Below are 23,824 nucleotides of genomic sequence, written 5' to 3'. Positions count from 1 at the left end.
GCATGTCATCTGTGTCACCACTGGGAGAGGGGGGACTGCAGGGTCCTCTGCTCCAGAGGGCAGGTCTTTCCCCCTGCCTCCTCTCTCTGGTCCCCATTCCGTCATCACTAGGCGTTTAATTGGTGCTGTCTATGTGTTACTGCCCATGGTACTCACTGTCATAGCCAGGCCCCCTGAAAAGGGTCAGAAGTCTTGGATTCCCACTTCTCTGGGAGTGGTCTATTTAGTGTCTTGGTACCCAAGTCAGGATAAAGATGCAGAATCTAAAATCACACATTGGAAAACCACTCAGACATACCAGACCAGGGCAAGAGGGATAAACCCAAAGCATGGAGGCTTGCTTACAAAGCCGCTAATTATGATGGCTGGTATTCATTGTCAACTTGGAATGACCTAGGAGACATACCTCTGGGCATGCCTGTGGCTATGTTTCCAGAGAGGATACACTGAGGGAGGAAGATGGACTCTGATTACAGTAACACCATGCCATGGGCTGGGATCCCAGACTGAATAAAAAGAGAAAAAGGAGGAAGCCAGCTGTGTGTTAGCATCCATCTCTCTGTCTGCTACCTGATCCATCCAGATGTTAGCATTCATCTTTCTGTCTGCTACCTGATCCATCCAGATGTAAGCAGGGCACCTCTTACCATCCTCTGGTACAATGGACTATATCTTCAAATTGTGAGTCGAAATAAATCCTTCCTACCTTAAGTCACCTTTCATCAGGTACTTTGTCCCAGTGATAGTAACTAAAGCAACTGTGACCTGTGTCCTTGCACGTCCTGTAGCCTTATTCTCTGGGAGAAGAGGCTTAGGTGCATCAATCTGGTTGAGACACAATACCTTGTCACATGTCCACTTTTAAAATTCCATAAATGCCAAATTCAGGACAAATACTGCTCATCTAAGAGTCTTCATCTGACCTGGACAAGTGCCTGGGACCCAGTTGTACCAAGTGGCTTTCAGATTAAGAATGATGGGCTGGAGAGATGGCTCAGAGGTTAAGAGCACTGACTGCTCTCCCAGAGGTCCTGAGTTCAATCCCCAGCACCCACATGGTGGCTCACAACCATCTGTAATGAGATCTGGCTCCCTCTTCTGGCCTGCAGGGATACATGCAAACAGAACACTGTATACACAATAAATAAATAAATCTTTAAAAAAAAAAAAGAAAGAAAGAAAGAAAGAAAAAGAATGAAATCATTCAGCTGCAAATTCTTTTGGTAGGTTTCTCAGAGAGGAAGTGTCTATCAGAGCATGTGTGAGCCTGGGCCCCTAAGTGAGGTGGGAGAGAGTGGGTGGTTTTGTAGGGTACCTATGGCTACACTATTAGTCAAGCAGAGTTCTCAGCTCTGTCAGTCTGAGGTTGAGAGAAAAAAAGGGGCACATGGTCTCTCCCCCAAAACAAGGTGTTCCTGGTCATGGGACAGGGATGCACCGAGTGTCCAAGTAGTTGTCATCATTCCTGAAGCAGAGATGGGGAGGGCTGCCACTCAGATGCGCTGCCCAGAGGCTAAGAGCAGCCCCTGATCTCTCAGGGGTTCAGTGAGAGTCTGAAGTGACTTCTCCTCCCTGAAATCAAAGGTTTCAAAGGGAGGTCAAAGGTTATGTTTGAGAAAATAAAGATTCACTGTTTTGGTCAGTTTTGCATTGTTGATTAGCAAGCCTGGTCCCTAGTGAAAACACACGCCTGCAGAGGAGAGGCAGGCACGTGGCAAGGGTGATTGTCCCAGTGTCTCTGTCTGTGATCACTCCCCTCCTGCAGCCCCCATCTCCCGACTCAGATCTTCCAAGAGGAAACCCCTCACCCTGACATCTCTGCCTGCTTCCGTTCATCTCCCTGCCTTGCGCATCTGTAGTCCATGCCTTGCTGGTTCCTTTCCTCAGGGCCACAGACAGCCCAGTCTTTTTCTCTCTTGGTTAGAACTTGGTTGCTTGCTGGGCAGTATCTAGCCCATCCCTGACTCGGGGAAACTCCCCAGATGCCTCTTTGGAAGAACCGATCTGCTTGTTCCCAGGAGGCAGTCAGACATGGCTCTATGACTGAGGCCCAGCTAACCTGGACAGAGTCAACTATATTATAGCCTGCATCAGGGACAATGTTCTGTAGGACAATGGGGAGGTGTCCTACAGCAGGGTCCTGGTTTCTCTGCTTGCCTGTGCTGCTAGCATGTAAGCCCTCCATGGCCACTGCCACTTCCATTCATTTTCCAAGCCGGCTTCAAGACCCAAGGAGTCTTGTAGGGGCTGGAGAGATGGCTCAGAGGTTAAGAGCACTGGCTGCTCTTCCAGAGGTCGTGAATTCAATCCCCAGCACCCACATGGTGGCTCACAACCATCTGTAATGAGATCTGGCTCCCTCTTCTGGCCTGCAGGGATACATGCAAACAGAACACTGTATGCATAATAAATAAATAAATCTTAAAAAAAAAAAAAAGAGTCTTGTGGACTTCCCATAAATTCTCCTTCTTGCTGTTAGCTGCTTTGGTTGCCTTTTCATTGGAACTGAAGCCTATGTTACACCCCTCAGCCCAAGCTTCCCTGTTCCTCATCTCTCTGACCTTGGTATCTTCTGAAACCAACACAGACGCACAGTCTCCCCCTCGTCCATTCTCAACTGAGGTCATTTCCTTCCCTGTTTCCCTCGTTGTGATACCAGCTTCATCTCAGTCTGGAAGCCATAGGCTGTCTATCCAGACCTGGCCTCTCTAGCCCTTCATTCTGTTTCCTCAGGAGACTCTCTTTGGTCAGCATTGACGGTGACTTCCATTTGCCTAAGGGATGCCTCCTACCACGCTACTTTCCTTTCAATCTTTATTTTATCCTAATCTGTTTCAAAACCTAACTGGGGCTTAGCTATCTGTCTCTCATCTCTGCTGGGGTCAAGTGTTTGCATACTGCTTTCCTTCAACTGGTTCCCAGGGACCATGAGTCTTCCTGGCCACCAGCCAGTATTCTGCAAGGCATAGTTTGTACTCAACACCACTATATAGTCTGAGACCACGACCACTGACATGTGACTAAATGATTTTCTTGCAGGTCATTGATGAGCATCTAGCGAATAAATTCTGTGGTCACCCATTTTGTTAACAAAACATGCAGCATGCACTTCTGGTGTGGTAAGTTCATAGCCTGAGCTCCGAATCCAAGCCTAGCACAGTTCTGCATGGTTTCCTACCCATTGCCCCAACTGTTTTGATTTCCTGATCATTAGTGGAGCCAATGATACAACTTCACCCAGACGGAAGTGTCACTCTTGCTAGTCCTTAGAACCAAACCAGTCTCATGGAGTCACGTCCGTGGGTTTGGTCTTGACCACAGAGGGACATTAGGTGGGGAGATGTTGCTTAGAGACTTGGATATAAGAATGTCATTCAGAGGAGAGTATCGGCTGGGCATATAACTGTGACAGACCACTGAGAAGAATGTGAAAAGTAAAAGAAGCCAAAACCAAACTCAGAGAACCCCAGCCCTACACATTGTTAGAAGGAAGAGAGAAATTTAGTTAGGAGCGCTCTAACAGCACAGGCAGGGAGGTGGGGAGAACCCAGGCAGGAGAGGCTGGCGTCGCAAGACCCACAACAAGGAGCATTTCCATGTGGTGGCTCACTGTGTGGTGCCCAGAGGAAAGGGCTGGCAGTGGGAGAGGACGGCTTGCAGAAGACCTGGCCTATGACGCTGTGTATAACTCAAGAGTAGATTCCCTGTAGGAGTGAAGGAGGAGGTCAATTTACAATCACCAGTAAATTCCAATTCTGGCAATGCTATGAACTTCCTACTCCCTAAGCTGTCTCACGGACAAAGATTTCCAACTAAAAATGCTGCATAAAACACACAAAATGCATGTTTAAAAAAAAAAACAGTGGAGGCGGGGTCATGAGGGAGGTAAGATGAAACCACACGATCTGCATGCCGAAGTGTCATTTTCTACAATGGGTATTCCCTACTAGAAAAGAAAAAGTAATAGACGGCTGAGAAACGAAATGCCAGGGGGATTTCAGAAGTCTCCCCCTTACACCAGCAACAACAATAACAAAAGCTGACAAGAGCTGACAGGACACTTTAGAACTTTACAAATTAATGAGGACTAGCAATTCTTAATTGCTGGGAGAGGAAGGGCCTGTTACCTTAAAGAACATAGCCTCTAAGTCTACCATGCTCGAGTGGAAGGCCACACATCCCAGAACATTTGGGTAGCACTAACTGGCCTTGATGGGGCAGGGGAAACACGAAGTTGGGTGAGAAGGGAGTATTGGGTAGGCATGGGAAGAGTTGGGGGTGAAGGTGAGTAAATATGATCAAAACTTGTGTGAAATCCTCAAAGAACTTATTAAATACATATAATAAAAAATTAGCCTAAGCTTGCAGGGACTGGGGGAAACCCTTAAATCCTTAACTAGAATCCAGAGCTAGAGATCGGTAGGAACAGCTTTGTGACACTTGGCCCACCCACACTTCTGTAGGTCAGCGAAAATCTTACAGGAACCTCAGCCTGCATGCCACTAGAGGGAGGGAAAACTTGGCTGGGGCCTTGATCTCACTAACCCAGGACTCTCCCATGAAGGGCAGGGAGCAGGGGCTTCCCCTCATTTGTCAGAGGCAAATGTTTTGGTCACTGGAGCCTCGGGCTGTAGATAACAGGGCAAAATTAAGCCTGACATAAAGCTTTGGAGAAAAGGCTTGCAGATGAGATGTTTTGGAGAGAAAGGATTGAGACAAAGTCTAACAGATGTGAGCCCACGGTATTGGTATTTGTGCCTTGTTGTAACCAAAATGCCCAACAGAAACAGCGTAAGGGAAGAAAGGTTGATATTGGCTCCTGGTTGCACAGTGATTTCTGTCTGTAATGGGGAAGATATGCCAGTGGGGGCACGAGACGGTGGATGTTCACATAAAGGCGACCCGGAAGCAGAGGCTGCGGATGGGACCAGGGTATAATTTCAAATCAACCTCCTCCCACCCGCCAGGCTCTACCCCCAAAAGCCATGGTGACCTTCAAGAAAGTACTGTGAGCTGGGGAACAAGCCTTCAAATGGAGCCTGTGTAGAATCTCTCAGAGAGGAATCATAACAACATGCTGAGGAGACCCTGAGCTGTGGTCTTCCGGCTCTTCTTAGCATGAGGTAAAGAGTAAGGCAGAGACGTCAGCAGAGGGGTTGGGTGTGGAAAGCATGTACCAAGACACCACAGAGACTAGGAGACTTTCCATGCAGTGCTTAAAATCTCCATTCAATTGCCAATTAGCCTTTGAGATAATGGGACAAACTTCAATAGCCACACATGACAAGAAATACATAGTTAACCAAATTAGTTCAGAAAAGCCATGACACCAATGAACAGGAGCAATTATAATGAGCAGGATCCACAAACCCCAGGAAGGGAAGAAAAATCCAAGTTCCTGAGCTGCCACGGCGGGGGTGGGGGTGGGGGGGTGTCTACAACAGAGCATGGATGGCATCCTGCCGTGGATGTGGATGGCAACACCAGACCTTGTCAGACGTCTGTGGGCAGGGGATGGCTCTCTAATGCACTCCTCAGACTTCATTCACTGCCTCCGTGAGAAAGCCTCTGCCACTGGGGTCCATCTTTCCAACCCAGGCTGCAGTTCCAGCGGTACAGGTCCCAGCATGGCTCTCACACAGGCAAGACGACCCCATTGTTGGTACGAGGATGATGAACAAGAGGGTGGGAATGGCTTAGGCAAGAGATGATCGGAGACCCATCTAAAGCAAGATGGGGCAACAGGTTATGGTAGAGCACTCTGTAGCATGCTTAGGCCTTGGGGGTCCTGGGTGCCTTAGGGACAGAAAAGAGGCCATGCACTTGGAGCCTGGAAGCCGAATGCCACCAGACCACCCATGCCTTCCTACGTTTGGTCCAGGCCAGAAATGCTAGTCCTCTCTTTATATTTTTATTTTATTATAATTTTAAGTGAGAAGCAGAGAAAGATTTATTCAACGTGATAATACTGAGAAAAGGAAAAAATAAAGAGCTTTCAAGTACTATGTTGAACAGGAGAGAATGGACACCCTACTTGTTCCTGGTCTTACTAGGGAGACAAAAGACCCACGCCAGTCCATCTTGGAGATGCTGATACGTAGTTCAAATTTCAGTAGAGGGCAAGAGCCAACCTCATCTTTAAAAGAACAAAAGAGGTTGGTCCTGGGGTGACTACTTGCGAAATGTGTCACAGTGACCTGAGCCAGCGACCTGCAGCTGGATGGCACTGTCTCGTCACCTCTGGGGACGGTCTGGGTCCTGTTTGGTCCCTGGCAATGAGGCTGGCATACCCCTTCTGCACTCAACCAGCCTTGGGTGGATGCTCTGATGTCCTTCAGGGTGGGGCTGCGGCTCTCCCACCTAGTCAGCTAGCAAGGGACACAAAGACCTGGGGTGTTGGACGGCAGCAGCTTTAAGTGCAGTCGCAGTGTGCTGGGGTCTCCCACTTAGGAAGATCTCCTTGGAAAAGATGTTGTCCCTGGTACAGCTGTGTCTCCAACAACCATAATACCTATGGATTAATGAATGATTACATCACATCAGGTGAACTTCAAGAGAGCCTGGACTGGGGTCAGAGGTCATCGGAGTGGCTCTGGAGAGCTGTGTACTTTCCTCCAAATACAGCATGTAGATGGAATGACTAAGCAGGCCAGGTGTGTGGGGGTCCAAGTCTGTTGACACCTCTCTCCACTCACAGTACTTACAAGTAAGGGATGACCTGGATGTTTAAGAAACCCGGGCCGCAAACCAAGTTCCTGGTCAACAGGAGTCCTTACCCTGCCACCAGGGTGGGTTTGGGCTTCACACAGCTTCTGCCACAGTGTCCACAGGCACTTACGCCCGAAGAGGAAGCCAGCACAGCGAGTCCCTGTGTCTCATCTTCTCTCACCCTGCTCAGAGGAAGTCGAACGGATCACAAAATACCACTTCCTGAAACTAACAGTGGTTCGGGTGGTTTTTTTCTTTCTCCGTGTGAAACAAGATTGTTCGAGTGCTGGGCCATGTCAGAGGCTCTCAGTTACTCAGCTTGAGTCACCCCTGACTCCCAATACCAGCTGGGTCACTGCTGAGCCTGGCTGGACCCTGTCCACGTCCCTGTTCCTGCCTTAAGATGGCAATAGGAGTACCATCTGTCACGTGTGTGAGGATCAAAAGGAGAGGAGCCATGGCCATCACTTCCCAGGCGCTGACCCGCTCTAACAGGAGTGGCAGTGGCTCAGGATGAGTCTTAAACTCGGCCCCTAGCACAGTGCTCCTTGGAAGCTCCTGCATGGGAGGAGTGGGAGGAGCCTCTTTTGCATTTCAAAAGCTCCCGAGTCTTTAAAATTTTTTATTTTGTTTATTATTATTACTGTGTGTGAGTATGTGTATGTGTGAGGGGGTGGAGGTTCTGAGGACAACTTTGTGGAATTGGTTCTCTCTGTTCACCTTTATTTGGGCTTTGGGGACCTAATACAGGTCATCAGGACTGTGTGGTGGCCTGGCACTCGTCTCTGTTAATGCTGCAATTCGGGGAGGATGAGGTCAGGTGACTTCATCACCTAGGTGACTAGCTGCGGGAGGGTGGGGCTGGAGATCAAGTTTAACCACCAGTGATGAGTGGTTTGATCTGGTTGGTCACGCCTATGATGCCACCATAAAGTCCCTCCATGCGGGGTTTCAGGGAGCTTCCAGGCTGGTGAAACGTGGAGGTTCTGGGTCTATGGCACATCCTGAGGGGTGTGGCAGCTCCCTCCCCTCCCTCAGCCCTGACTCTATTGTTTCTTCCGTCAGGTTGTCCAGAGTCGTATCTCTTATAGTAACTAGTGTATTCTTGAGTTCTGTGAGCCATCCTAGTGAGCTACCGAAACTGAGGAGAGCAGTGGGAACCTGGAAGAAGGGGCCGAGAGGACAGAGGGTGGATGGCCTCCTGGGCACCCGGTTGTGACGGGCTCTGAAGTGGAGGCACTTTTTCGAGTGTGAGTCTATAATCTACAGTCCCATAGGCTGTGTGCTCGCCCTGGGTTGTTCATGTTAGACAAGCACTGAACTGAATTGTTGGATACCCCGTTGATATGGAGAATCTGAGAGAGCAAGACAGACGTCCAGAGACCGTTGTCATCCTTCAAAGAAGCCAGCTCTTGAGGGTGGCCCCAGTGACCACATGGGGTTTGACGTAGGCAGGTGTTATGTGTGGAGGAGGAACACAGGACTGTGTAGAGCCGGATGCAGAGCAGTGATGGTTCCTGCCTCAGAAGCTCGATCCTCTTCAGAAGTTTCAATCTGGATTTCAGTGTCCTCTGATACGGCAAAGGGCATGTGACAACTTCCGATCTAATCACTGTGGGCACACACTAGCATGAGCCGTGGGTGAGGCTGGGTGCTGTTGTTCCTGTCTACAGTGTGGATGGCTGTGGAGGTATCTGGGGTACCATCCAGGTCACCAGCTTCACTGATTACAAGTTGTAGGGCTGGGCACAAGGTTGGCCCAGCCTGGAAGAAGGAAGAAGGGGCCCCTTGTCTTTTACAAAAGGCACTGTCTGGACTTGGGGTGTGGTCCTGCATGTGAATTACGTGGAGAGTGAGCCTTAGGGAGAGAATGGACCCAGAGGAAGGCAGCAGTGGCTGGAGCTGGACTTTGGTTCTTCTTTCTCCTTGCAATGGGAGAATTGATCATTCTTGAGGGTCCTAGTTACCCTTTGGCTCCAGCCATCCCTGCTTTCCAACTCTACACATGCACAATGTGGCCAGGAGCACATTGTGCCTGAGTGGGAGTGTCTGCCTTTAACAAATGTCACAATGGTAAGTAGTTAATATTTGCTAAGCACATGCCACGCAGTAGGAGCTACTATTCTGCATTACACATGTAACAAACTGCTATGACACTTCATGTCATAGAGGAAAATGGAGCCCAAAGAGGGTGCATGATACATAAAAAGTCATTGGCTAGGAGGTGGCTAAGCTGGCATCTCAAACCCAGCCTGGCAGTTTAAGTAATACTCGGTGGCCCCGTCTGTCTTCACCAGGTGAACAGGCCTCTGGCTCCATAATGCTGACCTAGCTCTCTGGGGAAACATTCTCCCTTGGATTTCTTACTTAAGGTATACCCTCATCATTGATGGCTGGCTTACTGGGGCTGTAGAGCCCTGTCCTTCTTTCCCCGACACAGGACAGCCATAACAAGCCCATCTAGCCACAAGGCTACCAGTGGTCAACTGAGGCTGCCATGTGCCTGGTTTTCCATCCAGCTCCTCCCTGTCCACAGTGCCCAGCCCCCTACTGTGTCCATCTCAGTCCATTCCAAGGCCTGCAGGCTCCGTGAGCACCAGGGTGCTGCTGAAAATGGGCGCAAGGGCTTGAGCTGGTTGTTCCACTCAGCACGCCGCCATCCACTTGTGTTCCCACTCAAAGAGGAGAAGCATGTGTGCACCAGGGTCCTCAGGAGATGGTGGCAGCTATTTTTGTCTGCTGGGAGGCGAGTTGGGAGTGCTCGGCACTCCCCTATGCTGCCTGGGAGGGGAGTTTGGAGTGCTCAGCACTCCCCTATGCTGCCTGAATTCTTGCCCTTAGCCTGCAACAGCTGGCAGATGGTACGCCAGGCTCCAGATAGTGTTCCCTGTGCCCGACTCTCCCCCTTTCCATTCTGCTTTTTTAAAATCTGCAAAAGGACTTGGGGAGGGGGAGCTCAGCTTTTAAAGTGCTTGGATTATCACCAAGTGGACCTGGGTTTTATTCCCAGAATCTGTATGAAAGGCTTGGCATGGTGGCATGTGCTGGGAAGTGGAGACAGGAAGATCTTTGGGGCTCTCTGGCCTTCCAAATTAGCCTCTTTGGAATATGAGAGACTTTGCCTCAAAAAAAAAGTGGGTGGCTTTTGAGGAAGGACACCTGTGCTTGTTCTGTACATGGAGCTACACACACACACACACACACACACACACACACACACACACACACACACACACACTACAGTTCTCAGTCAGAGGTTAACAATAGTGTCTTATTATCGGAAGGGAACTCGTGTGAATTCAGGACTTACTCTGAGTCCTCTGTAAGCTTTGCTTTTTATTAGATATTCCGTTCCCACCTCAGCTCTCTAAGGGAAAGTCTAGTATGGCAACCTTTTCCACACCAAAATGGACAGAATAAGATGATGGGGTCAGCATTGTGAGCCGACAGATGTGGGGCAGATGTGGAGGGTAGAGGGCAGAAGGCTTGCTGTGGTTTTCATTCTCCACCCACCTCAGGGATGCTGTTTCCCCAGCTGGGCAGGAACAGAGGTCACCACAGGAAGCTGGCGCTCTGAGAAAGGTGCTGACTCAGCCCCATGGGCTCCCTGGAGGGCAGTGTGCCTGGCACAGTATCTGTCTAGACATCTGCTGAGGACTCTGCCTGCGCTGTTTCTTGGGCACAGGATGGAACTATGAGCCCCAGGGCCCCAGAAGGTGCCTGCTGGAGACTGGGCCTTCACAGAGGTGGTTAAGTGACATGAGGTCATATGGTGGCCCTAATCCAGCCTGATTGGTGTCCTTATAAGAGGAGCATGTAAGAAAACAGCCACAGACAGAGGGGTGACCATGTCCTTGCTAGCAGATCTGTGTTAGAGGAAACACGGAAAGAAGTGTCCACCAGCAGGAAAGCAGCCCCGGAAGAACTGAAGACCAGAGATGATAGCAGCAAGGACTCGTGGGAATACTCTTCAAACATATGGTTTTGTTCTACATCATTTTATTTTTAATCTATTTTAACTGATACACTAAAATTCTACATGCTAAAGATACTAGTCACTTTCCACAGTCAGATTAAGTTGCAATCTCCTCATACCACTAATGTGTGACTTTGGGGGCAAGACTCCTGTGGGAATTCAGGGGAAAATATATTCCAATCTGTATTATTTGCTTACAGTAGTGAGATCTAGTCATAAATTCTCTGTAAGAGAGCCATCACAGTTCAAAGTCACAAACAGAAAAGAAAAGGATAGAAAAAGATGTGTTGTATCAAAGCTGGTGAGACAGTTGGACCTGGTCATGTCACTCCACAATCTAACAGGTGCCACAGTGAGGGAAGAAGCACTGTGACAGGGCTATTCACAGGGACTAACACATGAACCCATCAGCAAGCTGCTATGGTTTGATCTAAAGAGACCCAGTGGTTCTCAGCTCCCCTAATGCTGTGACCCCTTAGCACAGTTCCTCACACTGTGGTGACCCCAACTATAAAAGTGTTTTCATTGCTACTTCATAACTGTAATTTTGCTACTGTTATGAATTGTAATGTAAATATCTGATATACGGGATATCTGATATGTGACCCTATGAAAAGGTCATTTGACCCCAAAGGGGTTGTGACTCACAGGTTGAGGACCATTGCCCTAAAGGCTTCAAGAACAAAGAGTTGCTTCCCAGCCTGTGCTGTCTTAAAGAGGTGGGCATTTAATGGGAAGAGGTCAGGTCTCTGGGGGCATGTTTCTGAAGGAGACAGCGGGTGTCTTCCTTCTGTCCTTATTTCCTGGCTGCAGTGGGTGAATAGCCCTCTGGCACAGGTTCCTGGAAAGGTACTGTGCTGCCAGGGACCCAAAGTAAAGGACATGTGACTATGGCCTTCTCTTTTAGTAAACTGATTTAAAAACTTGCTTTTAAAAGTTATCATTATCATTGTGTGTGAATGTGAGCATGAATGTGCCACAGTGCTCATGTGGATGCCAGAGGCCAGCTTCAGGAGTCAGCTCTCTCCTTTACTGTGGATTCAAGGGAATGAACTTAGCAGTAAGTGCCTGCAAGCTGACTCTGTGTGTGTGTGTGCGCGTGTGTGTGTGTGTGTGTGTGTGTGTGTGTGTGTGTGTGTGTGTACACATGAGCAAGCACGAGCATGTGCATACACATGCATGTGCATTGTGTGTGTCAATGTGGGTGCCTGTGTGTCACAGCGGAAGTGTGGAGATCACTGGGATGTTGGCTGTCTCAGACGGGTCTCTGTTCATTCATTTTTTCCCCACTGTGTACACCAGGCTAGCTGGATGAAGATCTGAGGAGTCCTGTCTCCACCCTCCCCGCATCTTCCTATACCGGCACTGGGATTTCAGAAGCTTGTGCTGTGTGTCCAGCTTTTACATACCTTCTGGGGATTTGAACTCAGGTCCTCATGCTTGCATGACAAGAGCCTTTACCTACTGTATCATCTCCAAGACCCTAGGAACTTGATTTTATCAGGCATTTTGTCACAGTGACAGGAGGCTAACTCGGAAGGGGCAATAGATATCAGTGTATACATGCCTAAGAAGAGAGCCTCGAAATCCTTGAAGCAAAGACTGGCCCTCTGGGGAAAAGGCAGTAAAGTAGTAAGACTTGAGAGTTAAATTATAAGATTTTCATGCCCCAGTCTCAGTAACGGAAGAATAGTTAGACAGGCCACCAGTAGCTTCGTGAAAGATGTCTCACATGGCTAATTGAGCTTAATGGGCACACAAAGCATGCCTCATACAGATGTCTTTAGGGTGGATTAGATGCTAGGCAATAAAGTAAGTTCTGATGAACTTGAAAACTGAAATTATACAAAGTACATTATATGACTATACTGGACTTAAATTGGAAATAATAACAGAAAGAAAAATAACTGGAAATTGTCAAATACTTGAAAGCTAACACAATTTTAACTTCAAGTGCCACCCTTAGAATATCAATAATGCACAATTTTACCTTAAGAAACTGGTAAAATCAAGCCAGACCCAAACCCAATGAAGAGGAAGCCATAAAGATGAGCACATTGAGACATACAATGAAACAGAAAAAACAAAACATGAGAGAAAAATCAGTGAAGGAAGAACAAGTTCTTTCAAAAGATGGAAAAACTCAGCACACCTTTAACCAGATTGACCAATAATAATAAAAAGTACCAGGAATGAAAAAGCAGACCTTGCGTCAACACCACAGGATCTACAGAGGCTTATAAAGGACCGCCATGAGCAAACAATGCCCCAAAAGCGGGGGCACCCACAAAGCAGGCAGAACCCCAGGATGACAACCAACTACCCAGTGTCCTGAACAATGATGCTTCCAAAAGTCCCCATCAAAGGACTGTCCTGGTTAGCTTTACTGAAAACTTGGCACAGCCTGAAGCCGTGGTTCTCAACCTTTCTGAAGCGGTGACCCTTTAATACAGTTCCTCAGGTTGTGGTAACCCCCCAACCATAAAATTATTTTGTTACTATTTCATAACTGTAATTTTGCTCCTGTTATGAATCATGATGTTAATACCTGACATGTAGGATATCTGACACATGACTCCCAAAAGGGTCACAACCCACAGGTTGAGAACCATTGGGCTAGCGTCACCCACAAAGCAGAAACCTCACCTGAAGAATTACCTCAATAAGATTGCCTTTAGCCATATCTGGGAGAGGCTGTCTTGACTGACTGATGCTGAACGTCATCCTTGGGAAGTCGGTCCTGGGCTATGTAAGAAAGCTCACTAAGCACGAGGTGGAGAATGTGCCAGTAAGCAGCCTTCTTCCATGGTTTCTGCTTCAGCTCCTGGCTTGACTTCCCTCAGATGTGAACTATGACCTCAAAGGGTGAGCCAAATAAATCCTTTCCTTCCCGAGTTGATTTTGGTCATGGCATTTATCACAGCAACAGAAAGCAAACTTGGACAATAGTTTTATGTCAACTTGACACAAGCTAGAGTCATCTAAAAGGAGGACATATCACTTGAGAAAATGCCTCCACAAGATCCAGCTGCAGGGCATTCTCTTAACCAGTCATTGATGTCAGAGGTCCCATTGTGGGTGGGGCCATCTCTGGGCTGGTAGTCCTGGCTTCTACAAGAAAGCAGGCTGAGCAAGCCATGATGAGCAAGCCAGGAAGCACATTCCTCAGGGCCTCTGCTTCAGCTCCTGCTTCCAGCAGTTCCTGCCCTGACTTCCTTTGATGGGGAACAGAGATGTGGAAGTGAGTTTGCTTTGGGTCATGGTATTTCATCACAGCAATAGTAACCTTAACTAGGACGGACAAAGAAAGGGGGTTTCTGCCCAGCTCACTCTCTGAAGTCACTGTTCTTCTGATGTCAAAGACAGACAAAGGATTATACAAATGTAGACTGCTGCCCACCATTCCTCATGAACACACACAACAGTGCCTAGAGAACGTAAATTCCGGTTAGATGTGAACATATAAACCTTTAGTAAATAGAGTCCATTCCAGGAACTCGACCTAATCCTGACACCTGAGAGATGCAGTACCTGTATGTCTGTTCATCTGTCAACGTCAATAGAACCCAGACATAAACTAGGTGACTCTCCACGAGGCACAAAAGCATCTGGACAAGTAACACTGGCTTCCTACTACAAGGGGAGTTCCAGCAGGCCCTCTGGCAGAACGGTGCACGAAGCGATGGAGGTGAGGTCCAGCAGAGGGGTTTAATCCTCAAGAAGTATACATTTGTCTCAAATCCCTGCAAGCATCAATCAAGAGTGAACTTACGTTCCTTAATAATATTCTCCAGGAGTGAATAATGACTAATCTCGGCTGTCAGCTTGGTCACATCTGGAATCAACTAAAACCCAAGCAGCTGGGCATGTCTGTGAGAGAGTTCTCTTAACTGGATCATCTGAGGTCAGAAGACCCACCCTAAATCTGGGCCACACCTTCTGGTGGCAGTCCACACGAAAGGGCACGGAAGAAGGAAGCTCTTGCTTTTTGTCTGCTTGCCCTCACTCTCGATAGCAAGTTCAGGATCCTCCTGCAGAGGCAGCTATTGGAGTATTTTAATACCTTGCTGGTTTTAGAACCCACTTCTTTGGAATTTTGACATAAACCAGCTGAGACATCCTGACTCTTAGACTGAACAACTACCAGATTCTTGGCCTTTCTGTTGGGAGACAGGCATTGTTAGACTAGCTGGACCACAGCCTGTAAGTCATTACAATAAATCCCATATATATTTTATCAGTCCTGTTCCATAAAGAACCCTGAGTAAACCAGGAGAGAGAGAGAGAGAGAGAGAGAGAGAGAGAGAGAGAGAGAGAGAGAGAGAGAGAGAGAGAGAGAGAGAGAGAGAGAGAGAGAGAATCAGAACAGGATGAAGAGAGAGAAGTTGTCCCCACAGCCCCCTAACACCTCCCCTCTCTGAGGCCTTCTGTGAAACGGCATTGCCATTTTCCCCAAAGTCACTTACGGGTCTGAGATGATCGTCGCTTAAATCACCGCCGTCAGCGGGAAGAAAGCACAGATACTCGCTACATCACACATGAACCCGGATGACAGCGCGCTGAGTGTGAAAGGCCTGGCCCAGAGGGACGGACACACATGCACTTATCAGATCTGTGCAGCAGCTAAGTCCACGCAGACAGACAGACTGGTGGCTGTCATGCCTGTGTGTGGGGACTGTGTAGTCCGTGCAGGACGACATGGACGGTGGCAATGTTCATCAGCTAGTCTGAGGCTGTGGCCACACAGGATGCTGCATGTATGGACTGCCACTTTACACTTCAAAATGCTAACTCTCTGCCATGTGAATTTTACTTTAATATAAAAATCAATGCGACCTCATTCATTAAATTCTCGTGTAGCATCTCCTTTGTTCCTTTCTCAACAGTGGGCACATGCCCCTGGAGGTGGGGGCATAATCCATCATATCAGACAAATCTGGCAGTTGATCCTTCCACAAAAGCCAGGGCTTTGCCTTTGGAGCTGGATAACACGGTGACCCCAGTTGGAGGCAAACACCCGGAGATTGTCAGATACTGTGATCTCAGCCGCCCCAGCCTGATTTCTCCTCTGATCTCTGTACATCGATTCCAGCGGAGCTTCCACCTAGAATCTAGCCCGGACTCAGAGCCCAGTCCAAGCTTCCAGTCCACTGAACTCTGCCTCTGTGAAAGAGGAAACTTTTTCCTCACCCCACATATGCCTGCTCAGGAAGACAACGGCGCAGCTGCAGTCCAAACCCTGTGGCTCTGTTCACTTTCTCCTGATGCTGTCGGTGACATAATGATGTGCCGAAGCCTGGGGTCCACCTAGGACAGCTAAGCAGACATTTCCAGAGGAGGCTGGGGAGTTTGAAGAGCTCCCTCAGTTTCTAAGGCAGGACCAGGGGCCCTGAGGATACCACAGATGATCTCTGTTTCTGGAATTCAGCTCTCAGGTCATTACTACCAGAGAACATCTGCTAGCTACAAACATAACCAGCTCCTTCCTGTCTGGGGTCCTGCCAGTACCCATACATTTGGGTAGGGCACCTGAGGGGTACACCTAGTCAGCACCTGCAGGAATTAGCACCTATATGACCCAGCACCTGCAAGGCCCAGCACCTGCAAGGCTAGGCGCCTGTATGACCTTGTACCTTCTGGACCTACATTGGTGTGACCCAGCACCTACAAGACTCAGCTCTTGAAGGGACCAGCACCTTCAGAGCACACCGACCAGCATCTGCCTATGACTCAAACAGACAATAGTCCCACTGTGGCTAATTGCTTCCTTCCCAGCACTTTCCTGGGGCTACTCAGCCATCATCCACATCTTTCAGCTCACTGCCAGGCTGGGCTGTTTCCTGGCAGAGGAGCCATGGGATGCACTACTCTCCCTGTGGAAGCTTGACCTAGTGTCCGAGCAGGTTACGGACATGGTGGTCCTCATGGACACCAAATGGAGTCCAGGACCCCTGACATTTGCTGTCATGTTGGAGCCCATTTTTCAGGCTGACATAGAGCAGATGCTGGGATACAGGGCTGAGTGCTGGGGCACCAGCCAGTGCTGGGAACTGAAGAAAGATTGAGCCCTGCCCGTATACTGCACAGCGCCCACAGCCCACAAGACCGAGGAGGCTCTTTCAGCGGCCCCGAGCGACCCCACCCTCAAGCAAGAAGTCACACACACAGTCATGCCCACACCGCCAAATCCTTACTGAAGTATCTGGCAGCGAAGGTTCTTCTTTTGCTGGAAGCCGTCGGCAGCATCGCTAAGCTGGCAATCGGCAGATCTCTCCCGAAGCTTCTTTCGAAGGCAGCAGTCACATCCTCAGGCAGACAAGCTAATTCCTGGTTTCAGTAGCAGGCGATCAGCATCTATAGTAAAGAAATATATTTAGAATGCCCTTTACAGGCATTTGCCTGGATTTCCAACACGAAGCCTGCTGTGGGGAATGAGTTTCTCTGCGCAGCATGTACCTTGGGGGTCTGAGAGCAAACGGGGAAGTCAGAGTATCAGTTCCGCAAATCTGTGAAATGGGACCAGCAGTGACAGCCGCCTCTGAGAGGGAACAGATGCCAGATTCGTCGGCGGAAGCGAGGACTCGGTGAGCCAGGAGCACTAGCTGCTACATTTGGGTTTTCCAAGGAGCCGGCGTGGACCTAAGGGAACATGTGCAAATTCCTCTGAACATGTGGGGTGACTTCCGGTTTGCACGGGTGGCATCTGGGGCTTGTGATCCAGGTGCAGGGGTGGAGCCCAGGAAAGCCATGTCACATCCTCAGGGTGCCACTTCTCCATTTTAGTTTTGGAAATCTGTCCTTACACCATCCATTACGTCATCTACAGTCGTGGAAAACTGATACAAACAAACAAACAAACAAACTTGGCTGTAAGTAGCCAAGTGGTGTGTCTGCCGTCATCAACATCACACAGCAGCCCTAGTGACCTAAGGCAAAGCTGGGCTCTAAGGTGGCAGGCACAATGTCACCTGCCTTAATGCATCTGATGTATCTGCAGATGGAGGAGCACCTCCTGGGAGGAGAAGCCTAGAATGTGCTTCCCCTTCTCACCTTGTCTCTACTCGGCTAGCCTCTACAAGCTGAGCTTGAATCAGGCCTGAAGTTACAATGTGAGCCCTGGTGGGGGAAGCAGAAATGTGGGGGAGGTAGAGCTGTGTGGGGGGAGGTAGGGATGTGGGGGAGGTAGGGATGTAGGGGAGGTAGGGATATGGGGAGGTAGGGATGTGTGTGTGTGTGGGGGGGGGTTGGGATGTGGGGGACGTAGGCATGTGGGGGAGGTAGGGATGCGTGTGTGTGTGTGTGTGGGGGGGGGGTTGGGATGTGGGCTGTCATCAGTTCTTCACCATGCCACAGGCAACGGAAGCTTGGGGCTCTGGACTAGTGGCCGGCATTCTGTGGCTTGTGCCTGGTCACAGTGCTTCTGACTCACACTTTAGCATTTGGGCACAGTTCCTGTCACTGAGCGGTCTCTAGGGAAGTGATGGGACAGCACCTGGAATGGAGAGGGCAGACTGTCTTTGGGATAGCTAAGAGAAGGAAAAAGTGGCTAAACATGACATCTACAAGAGCTCAGGCCCAAGATGCCGGCATGACCTTGGGCCCAGGAGCACAGATAGCCCAGAGTTCACAGCTGAGCTGGGAGCCTCCAGGGATAGGGCAGAGACAGAGCTGGAGCTTGGAGATGAAGACCTGGAGCTGGTACTGACCTCAGAGACCCTGACTGGTCTGGAATGACACCTTCCTTCTGTCCTAGAGGCACACAGGGCTTGAAAACACAGGTGGACTGAGGATGGGTGGGACACTGGTGGGGGGCACCCCCAAACCCATTGTAGCAAGACTTGGAATGGAAGTTCTGGGTCCATGTCCTGGGTCTGGTCCCTAGGAGGACACAAAGCCAGGAGTGGTGTATGTCTGTAATCCCAGCACTCAGGAGGTGGAGGCAGAGGATCAGAAGTTCAAGGTTACCCGTAGCTACATAGTAAGTTCAGGGCCAGCCTGGGCTACATGAGACCCTGTTTAAAAAAACGAAACAAAACAAGAGTAAAGTTAGAGTTGAATTCATGTATTGACTCCTTTAGGAGGAACATCCTCATGACCCTGGTGGCTGGCAAGACTGGATCCAGCAGGTTGACACTGTCAACCAAGTCTGGGTTTCTTTCCTGTTCTGTTTGCTTCTGGGGTGTTTTCTCCTCCCCCTCTTCCTTCCTCCTCCCTCCCACCCTCCCCTCTGGGTGGGATCAGCTCCAGGGGCTAATATTTCTTTTCTCCCACCCAGAAGGAGGAAAGGGTAGATTTTCCAGTCTCAGAAGAACCAAGGAGCCTCCCCCAATCACCTTTAAAACCCTTCTTTCCTTAGGGCTTGTTTGGGGGGGCACTAACCAGCACACCTGAGACTAGATCCAAACCAGTGGACGTCCTGATTGGTTTCTGGGGGGGGGGGGGACTGGGCGGGGCTACTTGTCACAAGGCTAGAGAGGGCTGCCAGAGGAGAGAGTTGGGGGCCAGAATAGACGCTGGGAGACCATAATGGGTCGGGGCTGGGGGCTCCAAAACCCCTCTGCTACTGTGGGAGATGCGGTAGAGAGGGGTCACCTCCGTGAAAGAGAGAAAGAAACCGCTTTCCACCCTCCACCTCAGCCTTCCCCTAACCCACTTTTCTAAGCCAGGCCAAGAGCAGGCCCCACCCAGCCAAGCCAAGCACAGCAGGGGCCTGCTTTCAGAGGGCGAGCTGGATGCCTCCCTGAACATGACTCAGCTCTAGCCATGGCTCCGCACCATGCACACAACAAATCAGTTTGCCCTGGACTCAGGCCAGTGCCCCTGTGGCCTCCAATCACTCCGCTTGCAGGCACTAATAACAGCGGGCATAGGATTGTGTACCAGACACGTTTACCTGACACCTGACAGCACCTGGGGGAGGTTCTCACTGGGGAATCGTGATGCTCCCAGCCACGCAGAAATTCAATGTGGCTTAGGAGGGGTTTTAAAGTCCATCTTTAAAGTATGAACTCACAGCCCGTGGTCTGGAAATTTGTGCAGCCCTGGCTGCCCACTCACCCAGCACAGGGTCGCTGCTGGGTGAGAGCCCTGCGGTGTGTGCGAGAGTGAAGTCCTGGCTCACCTGGACCTCATCTCTGCTCACTTGAACCTGGAGAGCAGGCTTCTCCACCTCTGCCTGATCCTCCGGGGGCTTCTTCTTCGGCGCCTAGAGGGAGCACTCAGGTTGCCGCCCCTCTTCTCAACCCCGTGGGAGCCCGAGCCGTGGGCTCCCTGCCTTTGGTCCTGCCTCGGGCTCCCATGGGATGAGCCCGCTGGCAGGACCAGGGGATGCAACCCAGGCTGAACATCATCAGGCAGGATGCAGGTTTCCTGTCTCCTCGGTGCCTCTGGGGGATGATGCTCTGACGGCAATCCTTGGCTGGCCTCTTAAGGCTGCAGCAGCCTCAACGGCTCTCGGGAAAGCGTTCCTGTGAAAGGCCGACCTCTGCGGGGAAGTGCCTCGCCGAGGAGTTCCCGGGTTGTTTGGTTTGGAGCGCCCTCTCGTGGTCTTTCGAGGCGCTGCCGCCCACGCTCCGGGACCCTGGTCTTGTTCCCGCCTGCTGAATTTTGCTTACACTCCATCACCTGCCGGTGTGTAGTTCCTGGGGCTTACAAAGATTCTTGTTCCCATCAAATCAATCCTCGCGCCTTGCTTTATGATGAGGCCCTGAGAACTGCAGCAAGAAGAGCCTTTGGGTAGCAGAGGAGAGATACGACTGTCTCCTAAGCCATAAAGCGACACAGGGGCATTAAAAACCAAGGCCCAGGAAAGAAGTGGGGAGGTGCCCACACTGCGGGGGCGGGGGGAGGGGGGCAGAAAGTCTCCTTCTCTCAGGATGGGCCAGGCTCTCACTCACCTGGGCTCAGCAAAGGCACTGCCAGGCATCGCCTCTGATTCAGCTAACATGCTAAAAGGCAAGGACGTGGGCCGCTGTTCTTGGACAGCATCAGCTCCCAAGCTACAGGGAACCTCACTGGAAAATACCCCATCAGGCCTCCTTTGTGCATGCGGGGGAAGAAACTCAAGTCTTCCAGGCTTGCTGGAAAAGGTGGCTGGGGCTGCAGTTCGAAGGAGGAGACGGGCTGAGGCGAAATCGATTTTGACTCTGGTGGTGGACACTGGGTAGTGTCACAGCCTCCCAGAGAACCTGTAAAGCGCGGATAGAGATATGCCTAAACCCATGGATCTTCTAGAGGACCAAGTGCTGTCGGTCACATCGGGCGCTTTGCTAAGGGACCCACTCACTCCTAACCAAGAATCTGCGACTGACACCCACTGGCTGAGGGAAAATCAGTTTTCTCCAATGGAAGACTCCAGGTTTGGGGGCCTCGAACTCAACGGAGATCTACCTGGCTCTGCCTCCCGAGCGCTGGGATGAAAGGCCTGTGCCACCACCGCCGGGCATGGTAGACCCCCCCTTTTTTTTTTTTGGATGCTTGCCTCCACTTTTACTGTGTTCTTTGTAACATTTTGACTTTCTATGTATTTTTAATCATCCTTTATTTTTATCTTTCATTACTCTTCTTTCACTTATCAAATTATTCTGTTTATGATTTTTCATTATCCAAAAATCATGAATTATTATTTTAGTCTCTTAGTCTTTCATCCTTCTCCACTCTTTCCTCTTATTTAACTTGATTTCCCTCCAGTTTCCACTTCGCTGCCCCTCTCTTTTATCTCATTCCTTTACAACTTCCACATTTACCATACACAACTCTGATGGTCAAGGCACACACTCTCTTGGTGTATATTTCTCCCCAGGCATTGGTGGTGCGTCCATGGGCTCTCATCGGTTTTAAACGCATTTCTGTATCTTGTTTGACTGATTCTTGCCGCTGTCACAGCAGCTGTTCTTTCCTCTCTCAATGGTTCTGAAGAGGAAGCCTTCAAGAGAGGGTCACTCACTGAGAGGATCCCTTTGAGACCAGGAAAGAGATTCAAGCCAACAGACGTGTGAGCCACAACGCAGAAACACAAGGGACATGACAAAGGACGGCAGTGTCACCGCTCCACAAGATGATAACTCAGCTACCAAGTATGAAGATGCAGAGCTGGCTGGGATGCCAGATGAAGAATTCAAAAGTTACTTATGAAAAGAATCAGCAACTTGAAAGGGGACATACATAAGCAGACATATGAAGCAAGGATCTAACCAACCCGTGGCCTGGAGAGGAAAGCCAGCAACAGGGGTGAGCAAAGTTGTCTTTTAATATCCGTGGAGACATAAAGACATATCAAGATGAGCATGAATCAAAGCAGTTTATGACCACCAAGCCAGCAATACTGAAGGCACCTAGGAACCCAAAACACAGAGGAGGAAGAAAACACCAACCAAGAGGGCGCAGCAAAGGATACACTTTATGAGTGGGGTGATGAGCGGGATGATGAACTAAGAAAGAATTCATCCTGTCCAACACAGTAAATCAGCAAAGCCCTAACATGAATAGAAGAGAAAGAAAACAACAAATAACCTACCAGAATCCAACCAAAACCAAGCAACCAAAGTTACAAGAATAAGCAAAACTCCCTCAATAATAGCTATAAATGCAAACAGATTCAGGTCTCCAGTGTAGTAGAGACCAGCTGACGAACTGGAAACTGTGATCCAGTTATCTGTTGTCTCCCCAAACCACACCCACAGACAGAGTTAAAGGGCAGACGGCAGCCTGGCAAGCAACCAAACCCAGCTACAAGCCAAGCCAAGCCAGAAGCAGGCTGGCACAGCGGTAATCATACCCGAGAGTGTAGACGTCAAATAAAAACTAGCCAGAGATAAAAGGTCACTGCAAACTAATAAAGGGAACAATTCACCAAGAAAAAGTGATCCTTTGAATGTGTACAATGCTTATGTGCACCAAAGTTTAGGCCTCCCTATTTCAGAAGACACACATGAATGGACACAGACGGCAGATGACAGGTCTTTGATACAATAGTAGAGGTGGGTTCAATCCTCCACTTTCCAGGATGAATAGTTCATCCAGACTAAGGGATTAGCAAGGATTTTCACAGTTAGTTTGCATCGCAGCTAAAAGGTCTTAACAGAGCATCCACCCAACCACAGCAGAATGTACATTCCTCTAAAGCAGATCATGTTTTAGACACTAGAGGAAGTCTTAAGAAACACAAAAGATGGAGATAATTTCTCATATATTATCAGATCATAGTAGAATGAAACTAGAAATCAGCAATAGGAGAAACCAAGAAACTGTATACACAATTGCGTGGAGCTCAAACAATATGCTCCTAAATGACCAATTGGTCATTGAAGAAAAGGAGAAGGAAATTTAAAAATTTCTGGAGTCAAATGAAATTGAAAACACACTTATCAGAACCAAGATGGGCTCAAGAGGATGTAGGTAACTTAAACAAACCTATGACAAGCAACACGTTTGACGCTTTGTTAAAGAGTCTCCTGGCAAAAAAGTTCAAGAGCAGCTGGATTCAGCACCAGGTCCCCTCGGAGCTTTAAAGAAAAGCGAACAGCAATGCTCTCTAAAGATTTTGTAAACCAGAAAGGGAAAGAATGCTTCTAAACCCATTCTATGAAGCCAGCATTACCCTGGTACCACAACTGGATAGGGACACATACAAAAAGAAAACTATAGGTCAATCTCCCTGATGACACAGAGGCAAAAATTCTGCGTAGAATACACACAAACCAATTTTAAGGAGGCCACACATCACAGTTAGCATTGTTTCATTCTGGGAAAGTAAGGGGTTCAATATACAGAAATCTAAAACTGTAATGCAGCACACAGCAGATGGAAGGAGAGAAATCCCAGGACCATCTCACAAGATGTAGAAACTAGGAACAGATCATACCTGACCCAATAAAGTCTACACATGGTAAACCTACAGCCAACATTATACTAAGTTGGGAAAAACTGAAAGTATCTTCTCTAACATCAGGAACAAGACAAGGGTGACCATTTTACCCTCTTGCTCAATGTAAAACGTTTGAAGTCCTAGCTAGAGCAATAAAGCAAGGCAAGGAAAGAAAAGGCTATAAATAAGAAAAGAGGAGGCGAGGCATTCCTGTCTGCAGACATGATCTCATGCATAAAAGACCTTAAAGTCTCTGTCAGAGAATAGTAGACTTG

The 23,824-nt window shown here is 49.1% G+C and overlaps 1 protein-coding gene across 6 annotated transcripts in view; it reads right to left on the bottom strand.

Annotated features, from left to right (window-relative positions):
• Positions 1-20,304, bottom strand: part of Arhgap22 (Rho GTPase activating protein 22) — a 165,990-nt gene extending 145,686 nt beyond the window's left edge. The window contains exons 1-3 of one of the 6 annotated variants that reach the window (XM_052733919.1): positions 19,806-20,304; positions 17,141-17,323; positions 16,879-17,038 (exon numbers count right to left, since the gene is read on the bottom strand). In XM_052733919.1, the coding sequence (XP_052589879.1) occupies positions 16,879-16,930 (52 nt within the window). In that variant the 5' untranslated portion in view covers positions 16,931-17,038; positions 17,141-17,323; positions 19,806-20,304. The remainder of the gene's footprint in view (positions 1-16,878; positions 17,039-17,140; positions 17,324-19,805) is intronic. The other 5 variants (XM_052733917.1, XM_052733909.1, XM_052733913.1 and 2 more) reach the window with 5 other exon arrangements.
• Between the last annotated feature and the right edge of the window lie 3,520 nt (positions 20,305-23,824).

This window comes from Peromyscus californicus, unplaced genomic scaffold, assembly GCF_007827085.1.
Source record: "Peromyscus californicus insignis strain IS unplaced genomic scaffold, ASM782708v3 Scaffold_12__1_contigs__length_115047231, whole genome shotgun sequence".
NCBI classification, from domain to species: Eukaryota; Metazoa; Chordata; class Mammalia; order Rodentia; family Cricetidae; genus Peromyscus; species Peromyscus californicus.
This window is presented reverse-complemented; position numbering and strand designations above follow the sequence as displayed.